At 52.7% G+C, this 13,459-nt stretch overlaps 1 protein-coding gene across 4 annotated transcripts in view; it reads left to right on the forward strand.

Annotated features, from left to right (window-relative positions):
* SLC39A11 (solute carrier family 39 member 11) overlaps nt 1-13,459 on the forward strand; it is a 92,132-nt gene that overhangs the window by 23,847 nt on the left and 54,826 nt on the right. For 3 of the 4 annotated variants that reach the window (XM_053960454.1, XM_053960455.1, XM_053960457.1), the window contains exon 5: nt 12,045-12,201. In XM_053960454.1, the coding sequence (XP_053816429.1) occupies nt 12,045-12,201 (157 nt within the window). The remainder of the gene's footprint in view (nt 1-12,044; nt 12,202-13,459) is intronic. The other variant, XM_053960456.1, reaches the window with a different exon arrangement.

Genomic DNA, 13,459 nt, shown 5'->3' on the forward strand with positions numbered 1-13,459 from the left:
CCAGGATGGGAATTTTGGGATGCTTTGGGAAGAGAACGGAGACTCGGCAGGTTCTGGGGAGAGGCTCGAGCTGAGCGAGTTGAAATGAAAAACAAAATTTTGGTGAGGCTTGAGCCAGGCCTGGGCTGGGAACGTGCTCTGGGGCCACCTCCCTTCCTCTGGAGCCCGGGTTTCTCCCGAGGGTTTGTGACTCAGTTTGGGGCTGGGAGGGTGCTGGGGCAGCCAGGGCAGGAGGAGGGAGCCCTGCCCGCCTGGCACAGCTCCAGGCTGGATAACAGCCACCTCTAAAAGCTTTTATCGACTCCCTGTCAGCCCAGCCCTGCTCTGCTGGCAGCCAGAAGGGTTTTCCTCCTGCCTCAGCCCCGCTGGGGCTGGGGCACCGCGGGGTTTGCTTGTGGCAGAGGAAGGGTTAAGCTCCCAGCCCAAGTGGTGAGGATCCCGAGCAGCTGGAGTCATTCCATTCCTCACAAAAGGCAGTTCTAATCTATTACATCTTTATCTTTGCCTTTTCCCCGGGTGTTTGTTCATCCCCCAGCTGAGGAGGAGATGCTGGTGGGGCTTGGCAAACATCACCGGGAAATTCGGGGGCACTTGGAGGGCGAGAGCAGGGCAAAAACAGATCCCAGGGGGTTCAGAAATGGGCTCTCCTTTATTTCCCCAAATCTCCTGGCGTGGAGCCTCCAGTTTAACCTGGATTTTTCTTTAAACGAGGCTTTCAGCTGGTGCTTGAGGAGGTTTTGGGTGCTGATGGGGCTGGGTGAGCCTCTGGTGCCTTTCCTAAAAAGGGTTTGGGGCTCGGTGCCTTCACTGCCAAGACCCAAAGCCTCTGAGGGAAAGTTGACTTAAAAATTCAATGCAGCAGGTCCCTGATGGCTCAGGAGCTATTTTGGATCTACTGAAAGGCATAAGAATGCTGGAATTAAGTGTTATTATTCTCATCCTTCAAATCTGTCGTGCAGCTCTGCTGCCTTGGGTGGGTTTTGTTCAGAGTTTGGTGTTTTATTGGGTTTGGGATGTGCTGCTTGCCCTTCCTGGGGCAGTCCCAGGAGAGGCCAGAGGATTCCCCCAGCCCTGGCTCTGCTTTGCAGGCAGTCCCTGGCTGCTTTTGCTGCTGGATTTTCACGTGCAGGTGGAAGCTGGAAGCACTGGAAGCGTCAGGAGCTGGCCCAGCTGCCCAGGGTGGATCCCCATCCCTGAGGAGTTCAGGATGTGGCACTTGGGGACGTGGCCGTGGTGGCCTGGGCAGTGCTGGGGTGGTGGCACTGGCTGTTCTCAGAGGGCTTTTCCACCCTGAGTGATTTTATCACTCTCTGGTGTGATTTTATCCCTCTCTGTGAGCTGCTGAGTCCCCAGGAGCTGTCCTGAGGGATCCTGAGGTGTTCCCAAGCCCTCGTGGATGGGGTTTGGGGGCTTTGGGTGCAGTGGAGCCCCCCAGGAGCTCCCTGGCTCCTGCTTTCAATGGCTCACAGCCCCTGGGCGAGCAGGAATTCCCTGCTGGCACTGGGACAGGAGCAGGGAGAGGGAGGAATGCAGCTGGTCCTGGTGGGAGCTGCAAACCCCCAGGAGCTGCCCCAGCCCTACCTCAGCTCCTGCTCTTCCCACTCCTCTGCTGCCATCATTACTAAATAGGATAATGAGGCTTAATCAGCCTCATCTCCTCTCCCTCCAGGCTTGGTGTTGCTCAGGAACATCTGAGTGCACAGGGAGGAGCTCCATCCCTGCCCTGTGGGGTCTGGGGGGTCTCTTGGGGAGCAGGGGAGCAGGGCAGAGGCTGCAGGAGCAGCAGGAGTTAATGAATAATCCAGGCCCAGAGCTGCTGGGCCATCACTCAGCTCTAACCAGGAGTGTAAAAGATGGTCAGGGAGGGAGGATGGGGAGCCAGGGCTGTAATTGCACCCTGGAAATACCATCTCCATTGGATTTTAGTGTTTTTTTTTTTTTTTCCCTTGTCTGCTGGGTACAGGTTTGGTGGTTTTATTTTGCTCCTGAGCACAGAGGAAATCAATAAAGCCTCATGTGTTGGGCAGAGCGTTCCCTGGATTTAAACAAACAGCAGCTTTGGTTAAAAGTGCCTTTTAAAAAAGCCTTTTGTGGGGTGGGTGTTTATTCCATGGGTGCCCCTCATCCCACAGACCCAGCACAGCCAAAATCCCTCTCTGGCCATGGTGTCTCACCTGTCTTGGGAAGAATTTGGGCTCTGCTCTGCAGCTGCCCCGAAGTGCCCCTGAGCAGGTTGAGGATCTGCAGGGTCCTGCTGGGAGCTGAATCCCCTTGGCCCCCTCCAAACAGGATTTTTTTGGTGCTCCTGCCCTTTTCTGGACGTGCACATCGTGGCTTGAAGGCTCTTTGGGAGCGTGGTTTGGGACTGGATGTTTTGCACAGTGAATTTTGGGCTATTTTGGGCAGGAGCTCTTGGGAAGGCTTTGGGAGCTCGATGAAGAGCCCTGAGGATCCTCTCCTCGTGTCTGGCTCTGAATGTGCCTTCAGGGTGAATATTTTGCTTTCTAAATCCATACAAGTCCCTTTTTGGGAGGGAAAGCTGAGAGCTGTGCATGGAGGAGGAGGAGGAGGAGGAAGGACCATCAAGGTGTAGCTGCACATTGTTTAAAATTGCAATTTTTCCCTCAGGCCTAAACTACAGCTGGATTAGACCATGAGGAGCATTTTGTTTGTTTTTTTGGTTTTTTTTTTTTTTTTTTGGAGAGGGGGACACTAGGAAGTGATTCCTGGTAAATACCTGCATTTTAGGAGGAATTTCTTCCAGGAAAAGGTGCCAGGCATTGGAAGGAGTTGGAGTGCCCATCCCTGGAGGTGTCCAGGGGAGGCGGGAGGTGGCACTCAGAGCTCTGGGGACAAGGTGGGCATGGGGCACAGCTGGGGCTCTGAGATCTTGGAGGGCTTTTCCAGCCTCAATAATTCAGGGATTTGGGGGTTCTCCACGTGGTGGGACAAGGCAGGGCAGTCGTGGGTGCACTTGGAGGATGCCTGGGGGTCCTCCTGTCCCTGCTCCCCCCTCCAGAGCTGGGAAGCTGCTCCTGCCTCTCCCCCTGCTGCTCTGATGTGCTGGGTTCATTGTTCCAGGAGGCAGGGGGAGCCTGGGGAGCTGCAGGGTCTGTGCCTGCTGCTGATGGGATTCCTCTGGTGCAATCTGCCCATTCCTCCCAGCTCACATTCCCATTTTAATGTGCTGTTTTCCCCCTCAGCTGTGACTCCCAGCAAGTTAATTAGCTGCACAACCTCATGGCTGGGGTAGGTGGAGGGTTTTCGAGGCAGGATTTTCTGCTTTGTTAAGTTTTAGAGTGTGGGGCTGGGGTGGAACTTTTTTTTTTTTTTCCCCTGCTGGAGGGGGAGGATGGAGCTGGGGGCTCCTGCATTCCTGCTTTGCTCAGATTTCCTTTGCTCAGGGCGGAACAAACAGCAGCCCTCGTGTTTGTTTGGTTTTGTGGAGCCCTGGCCCTTTTCCACAGGCTCGGGGAGGAAGCAGGGATCTGCCTCTGAGGGTGAGCAGTTTTGTTTTTTGGGAATGCAGCAAAGCCTCCCATTGGGAAACATCCTTCCCTTCCATCTCCAAATAACCCAGAGTTACCTGGGCGTGGGTTTCATTAATTTATCAATTAACCCCAACCCAGAGGTTATAGATCCATGAGGGATTGATCCCTGTCTCCTGTCCCAGGTGGGATTTCTGCCATGAAAATCTCTGGTGCTGAAAATCCCCACCAAACAAACCCACCCATGGGATCCTGGGGAAGACTCAGAAACCCCCAAGGTTTCTTTTCAATCTGTTTTTCCATGGGATCCATGGAAAACCTTCCTGCTTCCCACCCCTGCCCTGCCCCTGTGCACCAGTTCAGTGCTTGGGATCCAGTGGCGGCTGGAGAGGTCGGAATTATTTGCCAAAAACCCCCCACAAAATCCTAATTATCCTAATTTCTACCAAAGCATTTCATTTTATTAATGGAGGTAAAGGCTTATTTACTGCCGCAGTGCAATTTGTCAGCTGCTCTTAATTAGAATTCTCTCTCATTATGCATCAAGCATTTCATAAAAGCATTATCATTTTCATAAAAGCATTATTTGGGAAGCCCCAGAGCTGGAGCTGCAGAGCTCCTTGATCCTGAGTCAGGCTTGAATCCCCTCCCACCCTGGTCAGGTTTGTGGGATCTGGAGCACTTTGATGGGCTGGGCTGAAAAATCCCTCTGGGAAAAAGCAGGGACAGGGAAAACCTGGCTGAATTCTTCATTCCACCAGCTCCTGCAGCATTCCCCCCTCCATCCTCAGCCTCTTTCCCCTGCAGCAGGAATTGCTGGGAAGGCTGCTGGTATTCCCTGGCTCTGATATTCCATGGGCTTTTCCCTCCTCCCAGCTCTGATATTCCATGGGCTTTTCCCTGTTCCTAGCTCTGATATTCCATGGGCTTTTCCCTCCTCCCAGCTCTGATATTCCATGGGTTTTTCTCCTCTCCCAGCTCTGATATTCCATGGGCTTTTCCCTGTTCCTGGCTCTGATATTCTATGGGCTTTTCCCTCCTCCCAGCTCTGATATTCCATGGGCTTTTCTCCTCTCCCAGCTCTGATATTCCATGGGCTTTTTCCTCCTCCCAGCTCTGATATTCCATGGGTTTTTCTCCCCTCCCAGTTCCGATATTCCACGGGCTTTTCCCTCCTCCCAGCTCTGATATTCCATGGGCTTTTTCCTCCTCCCAGCTCTGATATTCCATGGGCTTTTCCCTCCTCCTGGCTCATCCTTTTCTGCCTGAATTTTGCTTTCTGCTTGGGCCTGGCTCCCAAAGGTAAAAGGGAAGTTTCCCACGAGGAGGAGCACGGAAGGATCTCCTCCTTGCCCTCCCTGTGCCTCCTGCACCAGCCCCTGTTTATCCGGGGCCCTTCTTTGATCTCAAAACGTGCCTTTGAATTTGCTCAAAGCATAACCCCAAATTAATTCCTCCACGGTGAAAGGCAAACCTGCCATTAAGGTGTCAGGGGAAGCAGCAGGAGAGGTTCTGTCACTGGCTGGGGGGAGGCAGGGAGGGGGAAGCTGCTTCCGTGGGGATCCCCACGGCTCTGGAGCTGCAGGGGAAGCTCTGACTCAGTGTGGAGTTTTTGCTGCTTTTTTTTTTTTTTTTAATGCCAGGGTTGGGATTAAATGTGTGAGAAGGTATTTCTGGTTGGGACTCAGGTGTTTGTTAGTTCTCATCTGTGTCACCGTCTCACAAACCCTGAGTTCTGCAGCACTTCACTCTGACACACTAAAAATGGAGACACATCTTTCTTTCTACAAGGGTTTTTAAGGATAAAGTGTGTAATTAAGAAATGACACCTAAATTATTTTTACTTTTAACCCAATAACTAACTACCTGTGGTCCACAATGGGGACTTTTTTATCCAATTACACAAAACCACCCAAACCCATGGAGAAGGAGGTGAAGGAGAAGGAGCAGCTTCCACCCTAAAACCTCCACCTTGCTTTCTATCTATTCCTGTATTCTAAACCCCAAACTCTGAGTTTTCCCCGCTGTGACATCACACACTTCCATCCAAACTCCACCCCCACAATCCCAGTTCTGTCATTCCATTCTGGAAGCTTCTCCACGGCCTCAGGTCAGTGCAGTGTTCTCCTGGGGGTCAGTGCCTGGCAGCATAGAAAGCCCAAAATTCCTACAGGGCAAAATCCCAAAAAGCCCATCCCTGGGACTGCTCCTGGAGCCCGGGATGAGACACAGGGAGCTGGAGCTGCTCCTGGAGCCTGGGATGAGGCAGGAGGAGCTGGGGCTGCTCCTGGAGCCCGGAATGAGGCAGGAGGAGCTGGAGCTGCTCCTGGAGCCTGGGATGTGGCACAGGGAGCTGGAGCTGCTCCTGCAGGCTGGGCTGGAACTGCTCCTGCAGGTTTGGATGAGGCACAGGGAGCTGGGGCTGCTCCTGGAGCCCGGGATGAGACACAGGGAACTGGGACTGCTCCTGGAGCCCGGGATGAGGCACAGGGAGCTGGGGCTGCTCCTGGAGCCTGGGATGAGGCACAGGGAGCTGGGGCTGCTCCTGGAGCCCGGGATGAGGCAGGAGGAGCTGGAGCTGCTCCTGGAGCCCGGGATGTGGCAGGAGGAACTGGAGCTGCTCCTGGAGCCCGGGATGAGGCACAAGGAGCTGGGGCTGCTCCTGGAGCCCGGGATGAGGCAGGAGGAGCTGGGGCTGCTCCAGCAGCCCAGGATGTGGCACAAGGAGCTGGGGCTGCCGAGGCCTCGCTCACGTCCGCAGGGGTGGCTGAGGATGCAGAGGAAGCCGTGTGTTACAGTAATGGAATTAGGCACTGCTGCCACGCTCCTGGCCCTTCATTTGGGGGCTGATGGATGGCTGGCTGAGCCCTGTGCATCCTGCCAGAGCTCCCACACCCCACAGCTCGCCCTTCCCCATCAATTCCCTCTGCAAAGTCCTTGCTGAGGGAATACCGGGGAGGAATGAGCTGTTAATTGAAGGTTTGTTTGCTTTTTCTCTCACCCTGGCAAAAAGCCTGTGGAAATCCACATGGGAAGGGGGCAGGGAGTGGGAAAAGGGGTGGAACTGTTCCCTGCCAGGGTTTAACAAATGTGTGCAGAACGGCTCCTGTTGATCCCATCTGCTTATTAAAATCTCAAACAATTAAAATCTCACATTGTGGGGCACAAACCTCTCTGAGAGTGCAGGGGGTGTGAGGAAAATAAATACCCCTCGAGGTCTGCCTGTGGCTGGAAGAGGCAAATCTCCTCCCAGCACAGCACTGGGAGTGCAGCTCCATCCTAACTGGTTTTGCTGGGCTCAGATTCTCTGCTTGGAGCAATTATTCCATTGAAAAAACTGAATTTTGCTGGTTGTGGTTGAGGCTTTTCCAGGGCTCCTGGTGGGGAGGAGGTTGGTGACAGGAAGCTCCTGATGCTGCAGGGATGGGGTTTGTTTGTTGTTTTGTTTGGCCAAAGCAGGGAAAACATTCCTGTGCTGTTGTTCTGGCCGTGGCAGAGGTTACAAAAGCCTCGTGCTGTGTCAGAGAACCATCCCAGCTTTCCCGAGGGGCCTGGGAGTGTGTCCCCTCCTCCTGCCCTGCCAGCAGCTTTTCCTGCTGTGTTCTCCTCCCTCCTGGGGAGGGAAAAGCCCCAGATGTGCCAGGGGGGAACCCCACGTGTTAATTTTTAATATTTTATTTGGCTCAAATGTTGTTTGAGCCGCAGGACGGGTTGGGCTGTGCCCACCTGCCAGGTGGGGCTGGTGCCAGTGGTGTTCCCTGCCCCTGTTTTGGGGATCCAGCTGGGCTGGCACAGGCTCCAGCACCCCTGGATTGGAAGGGCTGTGGGATTCTTTCCCCCCATCCCTGATTTTTCAATGTTTAGGGGGGGGATTTTTGGTAGCTTTGCCTCCCTCCTGCTGCTTCTGGGGGGGGTTCTGGTGCTGCCAGCTCAGGACACTGCTGCACATTTTGGCACTGCTGGCAGCTCCTGGGGCTGGGGCAGCAGCAGTGGCACCCCCGGGGCTGTCCCCAGGCTGGGGGTGGCACAGAGGGAGGGGAGTGACTCCCCCTGCCCTGCCAGGCTGCTGCCCAAAGCTGCAGGGAAGGAGCAGCAGCCAGGGCTGATAATCAGCAGTGAGTAAAGCATCCCTGCCACCAGCTGCAGGGAAACTGAGGCCACCCTCCCCCTACAGCCACTTCACTTCCCCGGCTGCAGCTTTTAGGGACGGCTCCAGAGCTGCTCCTGGAGCAGATCTGCTGGAAAACTTTGGGGTTTTGCCTGTGGGGTGCCCCTTTTCCCAATCCCCACAGCTCCAGGGCTCCTTCCTGGGGCTTGTGGGGCTGCAGGAGCCAGGCTGGGGATGCTCCATATGGGAAGGGGGAGAGGCTGGTCAGAGTTTGTTGGTGCTAAAAATGAAGGGATGGGATTATTTTCAAGCTAAGAACGATTTATTGCTCAGATAAACATCAGTCTCAGAGGCTGTGGGATTTTACAGGAGCAAGCAGTCAGCCATAGCTCAAGAGCAGTCACAAGTTTATTCTTTACAAGGTGATTTAGAACTTTCTAACCCAATAGAGTTGTTACAGGGTTTATTCTGCTTTTCTAACCTGTCACATTTACTTTTGCTGTACTGCAGATACTTTTGTCTAATGGCTTCTGTCTCACTTGCACACATATTATTGTAACTTCTAAATTCTTATTTTATACAACCACACCCCTGCATTTCAAACCCTTCACCCTCTTATCAATGCAGATTCTCACTTACTTCAGGCACATTTTTTTTTCTTACAACAATTTCTAGAAAACAGAAATTTATGATTTTCCTGCTGTCTGTGCATTGTATTTTTACATCAATCCAAGCTTCTTCCAAGGCTGCAGATCAAACCCTTCAGCGTCTGTGGAAGTTTTTGCTTTTCTGATCCCCACAGAGTTGAAGAATAAAGCAGGGATTTATTAAAAGGCCTCAAAGGATTCACCTTGGGCAGCACAAGAGCCCAGCCAGGGCTACACCCAAGATGGACCCTGAGTCAGGAGTTTTCACACTTTTATAAGTTCTGGTCCATTTCCATGTCGGGTTCATTGTCCAATTCCAGCTCCAGGTTGTGCAGTCCCATCCTCCCAGGTTGCTCTCCTCAATTCCGTGCTGTTTGCACTTTTTGGGCCTTTTTGGGCCTTTTTGTTGTTTGCACTTTTTGGGCCTTTTTGGGCCTTTTTGTTGTTTGCGCTTTTTGGGCCTTTTTGTTGTTGGCACTTTTTGGGCCTTTTTGTTGTTTGCACTTTTTGGGCCTTTGGGGCCTTTTTGTTGTTTGCACTTTTTGGACCTTTTTGTTGGGCCTTTTTGGGCCTTTTTGTTGTTTGCACTTTTTGGGCCTTTTTGTTGTTGGCACTTTTTGGGCCTTTTTGTTGTTTGCACTTTTTGGGCCTTTTTGTTGTTTGCACTTTTTGGGCCTTTTTGTTGTTTGCACTTTTTGGGCCTTTGGGGCCTTTTTGTTGTTTGCACTTTTTGGACCTTTTTGTTGGGCCTTTTTGGGCCTTTTTGTTGTTTGCACTTTTTGGGCTGGAGCTGTCACAGTGTCCTTGGTTCTGGGGCTGGAAAAGGATTGTTGTGTGTGCCTGGGCTGTGAGGAGAGCTGCTGACACTTCCATGGAGTTCAGAGTTATTTCCCAATGCAGTGCAGAGCCTGGGAAACAGAACAGCTCCAACTTCAGGCATCATTTCCCCCCTTTAGAGGCTTTGCTGCCCTTTGCTGTCCAGATGTTCAGCAGCAGCCCTGAGCCACCCTCTCCTCTCCCCTTCCTGCTGCTGGTGCTTGCTCTGTTATCTCTGTGTGTTATCACTCACTGAGTGCCAAACAGGAGCCTCTGGGCCGCACCTGACCCCGGATTTTTCCTGTCCCTTATCTCTGTGTCTGCTCCCTGGCAAGTTGGGGATATTATTTTTATTCTTTTTTTTTTTTTTTTTACAGAAAGCAGTAAAATGGATTCTGTTTCTCTTTCCCATCGTGGTGCCTTTTCCAGGGCATTTTCCCCTGCTAAAATCTTGCACAGGAGGGGCAGCAGCCGTGACCCTCCTGGGCAAGCAGCACCTCCAGCTCTGGGGCTGAGGGATCTGATCACTCTCAGACCATCAGGATTTCTTTATGAATTCACTCTCCTCCCTTGGCCTGGAGGAGAAGAGCAGATTATTTCTCAGAGGTGTCAGTCTCCAATTCTTTTTAAAATTGCCTTCAGATCAATTAACATCTTGGGCAGGGGGATGTGATCCCAAATCCTTGCTTTGCCTAAAAGGATACATTTTTTAAAATCTAAAAAGATGTCCATTTTGTATCAAAAAGGATCCCCTTTTCCCATATAAAGGACACCTTTTTCCCATACAAAGGACATCTTTTTCCCATATAAAGGACACCTTTTTTCCCATATAAAGGACATCTTTTTCCCATATAAGGGACACCTTTTTTCCCAAACAAAGGACGCTTTTTTTTTCCCATATAAAGGATATTTTTTCCCTCATTTGCTTCTCCACACAGGGCCAGGCCAATCCCACAACTTCACTCCACGAGCAGAGGAGTGCAGTGGGAGCTCCCACATCCCAGAATAGTTTTCCTCCAAGTTCTTCCTGTCCAAATCTCTCCCTGCCTCTCTCTTTTTTTTTTTTGCAATAATCAACCCCCGTGGTTATTTCAGCTGACGCTAATTACTGCCATGAACTAATTAATGCCACTTGCCTTTCCTCTTCTCCCTGCAATGTTTTTGAACCCACTGACACATTCCAATTAAGGGCCTCCTGCAGGCTCCGGGCTGGGATGACTCAGAGCAGTCTGGGCTGGGATCAGTCGTGTGCTTTCCTGAAGGTCACCAATATTGTCACAAATTGTCCCCGGCAGCAGGGAGGGCACCTGCCCTTCCCAAATCCAGCTGCAGTCGCCTCCATCTGGCTGCAGCTCTGTGGGTTGGGTGTTTTGGGGTGCTGCTCCTTTCTAGAGGTGGAAATCCGTTTGGGTGGAGCAGGAGCAGGGCGGGAAGGATGGGAAGAGGCTTTGGGTGAGACATGGAGGGACAGGACACAGGGAATGGCTCCCCACTGCCAGAGGGCAGGGAGGGATGGGATACTGGGAGAAATCCTTCCCTGTGAGCGTGGGGAGGGCCTGGGATGGGATTCCCAGAGGAGCTGTGGCTGCTCCATCCCTGGCAGTGCCCCAGGCCAGGCTGGATGGGGTTTGGAACACCCTGGGACAGTGGAAGGTGTCCCTGCCCATGGCAGGGGTGGAGTGGGATGGGATTTAAGGTCCTTCCCACCCAAAGCATTCCAGGATTCTGGGACAGGATTCCATGACTCCCTCACCCTGCAGCAGGATTGAGCTCCTCGTTCCTTATCCAAGGAAAGCTCCCCTCTCCCCTTGCTGGCTCTCAGCACCCAGGTTTTGCTGGAAAACTCCTCCTTCCCTCCCGGCTCCCCCAGCTGCTGCAGGGGCTGCCAGCTGTGCTGGGAGGGGAGGGGAGGCTCTCCCACATCCTGAGGGATTTCATCCCCAGCTCCTTGCTGGGTCAGTGGAGGTGAGAGCTCCGGGCTGAACTGCAGATATGTCATTAGTATTAATAGCCCCGCTCAGACTCGTTATGCAAATGAGGGGAGAGGAGCCAGTTGAGTTATTCATCTTTAACCTTTATTTTGGGTTCGTGTGACCCCCCCCTCCAGCGAGGCTCCTGTTGCTGCTCTGGCTCAGGGTGCTGGGTTATCTGCTGCCCTCAACCCCACAGCTACACCCCTGCTCCTGGGGGTGCCTCCAGGTGATCCCACCTGGACATCCCTCCCTCTGGGTGCTCCTGGGGGTGCATTCCCAGCCCTGCAGGGAGGAGGGGACTCAGGGTGACACAGGAGACATTCTGTGCTCCTGTGCCTCTAATCCCGAGGTTCCACCTGCTGTTGTAGCTCCAGGTGGGTTTGAGGAACCTGAGGGCATCCAGAAGCACCCACCTGGGTTCCTTTTTATCAGGAGCTGCAGTGACAGGAAAATAGGGAAGGGCTTCCCACTGCCAGGGGGCAGGATTGGATGGGATATGGGGAAGGAATCCTTCCCTGTCATGGTGGGGAGGGGCTGGGGTGGAATTCCCGAGAAACTTTTAAAATTTTAAAAACCAAGTGGTTGGTGTTTTTCACACCATCAATCCCACTGGGCTGGGCTGGGCTGGGCTGGGGGCAGCTCTGGGATGTCCTGACGTGTCTGTGTTGCCTTGCAGGGGGGTTTTGGGATGTCCTGACATGTCTGAGTTGCCTTGCAGGGGGGTTTTGGGATGTCCTGACGTGTCTGTGTTGCCTTGCAGGGGGGTTTTGGGATGTCCTGACGTGTCTGTGTTGCCTTGCAGGGGGGTTTTGGGATGTCCTGACGTGTCTGTGTTGCCTTGCAGGGGGGTTTTGGGATGTCCTGACGTGTCTGAGTTGCCTTCCAGGGGGGTTTTGGGATGTCCTGACGTGTCTGTGTTGCCTTGCAGGGGGGTTTTGGGATGTCCTGACGTGTCTGTGTTGCCTTGCAGGGGGGGTTTGGGATGTCCTGACGTGTCTGTGTTGCCTTGCAGGGGTTCTCTGGCCCTTCCCATGCTGCCCTGTCCCTGAGCTGGGAGCAGCGAGCCGTGAAGGAGAAGCAGGAGCAGGTCCCCGGCCGGGATTTCGGGAGCGAGCCGAGCGTGAGGAGCGAGCTGGCCATCAGGATAGGTAGAGCTGGGCTCCAGCCAGGCAAGCATCCTGTCATACACCACCCCAGAGGGCACAGAGCCCCTGCTCTCCTGGCACCGGGGCTGCCAGCCCAATTCCCAGGGTTTGCCATGCCCAGGGTCCCTTCCCCTTCCCTGTCTCTCCCTCTTGTTCCTTGGGCTTCTCCTGCAGCTCTCAAAGCCACTTGCACTGTCTGGGCCATGAATTATTGATCAGGAGCTCTCTGCTGTGCTGGAGGAGTGAAACCCTGGGGTTATTTCCAGCTCTGCCTCTGCCCCTGTGGCCTCCCCAGTCTCTCATTCCGGGGGTGAATCCAGTCACAGCTGCCAGAGGGGTGGAACACGCAGCTCTTCCCTCCTCAAACAGATTTTAAAGGAGGGATTTTGGGTGCCTCTTTGGGCTTCCCTAGCCCCCAGGGTGTGCTTGGGGTGGGTGGTGGGGACACGTCCCCTGAGACAGCACAAGTGGCTCTTCCTCCGCTCAACAACAAATGCAAATGCAATTTAGTAAATTAATTTTATTTCTCCTCTGATTATTTGCTTGTAGTTGTGGTTTAAAACATCACCAGTGCAACTGGGAGCAGATTGATTTGAAGGAGTGGTCCTTCCTTTTGCCAGGAGTAGCACTGCTCCCCTCTTAAATCTGCCTCTTTTGTTTAACCACATTGCTTAATTACTCGTTCCCTAAAACCCTGCAAATCCTCAGGATTGGAAGCAGCAGCCTGGCTTTTTCCAGAGGGATGGGAGGATTTTTTTCTGCTCCATGCAATGAGCTTTGCATCCTGTGAGTCCTTCAGAGGCAGCTGCAGGGGGGGTTGATGTTTTTGTCAGGTGGAAACTTCCCATCTCTGGCACAGTTTAATTTTATTCTTGAAGGGAAAGCAGAAGTGCTCAGCCCCGCAGTTCTCAGCAGCTCGAGCTGCTGAGGTTTTTATGTTTCCATCTCCTTTTGCTTGCAGACAATAACAGTGCAAATGGTTTTGGGAATAGAAAATTTCCATTAGGCTGTGTTGTTTTTTTCCCTCTCTCTGGGGAAATGGTGTTAAGACCCTACAATACATTAATTCTTTTATTGTCTTTTCCTTTTTTTTTTTTTTTTTTCCCTCTTTCTTTCTAGTGAAATAAACTCAGTGTTTTCACAAGATAGCCCCAGCCTTCCAAGAAAGCTGCTTTCCCCAGGGCTGGGTAGAGCCTGCCTGGCTCTGGGGAAGCTCTGGGAACATAATGGGTGTTTTCAAAGTCTAATGGGTACTAAGTGGAATATTTCAGGCTTAATCACT

The sequence above is a fragment of the Vidua chalybeata genome, chromosome 19, assembly GCF_026979565.1.
Source record: "Vidua chalybeata isolate OUT-0048 chromosome 19, bVidCha1 merged haplotype, whole genome shotgun sequence".
NCBI lineage: Eukaryota > Metazoa > Chordata > Aves > Passeriformes > Viduidae > Vidua > Vidua chalybeata.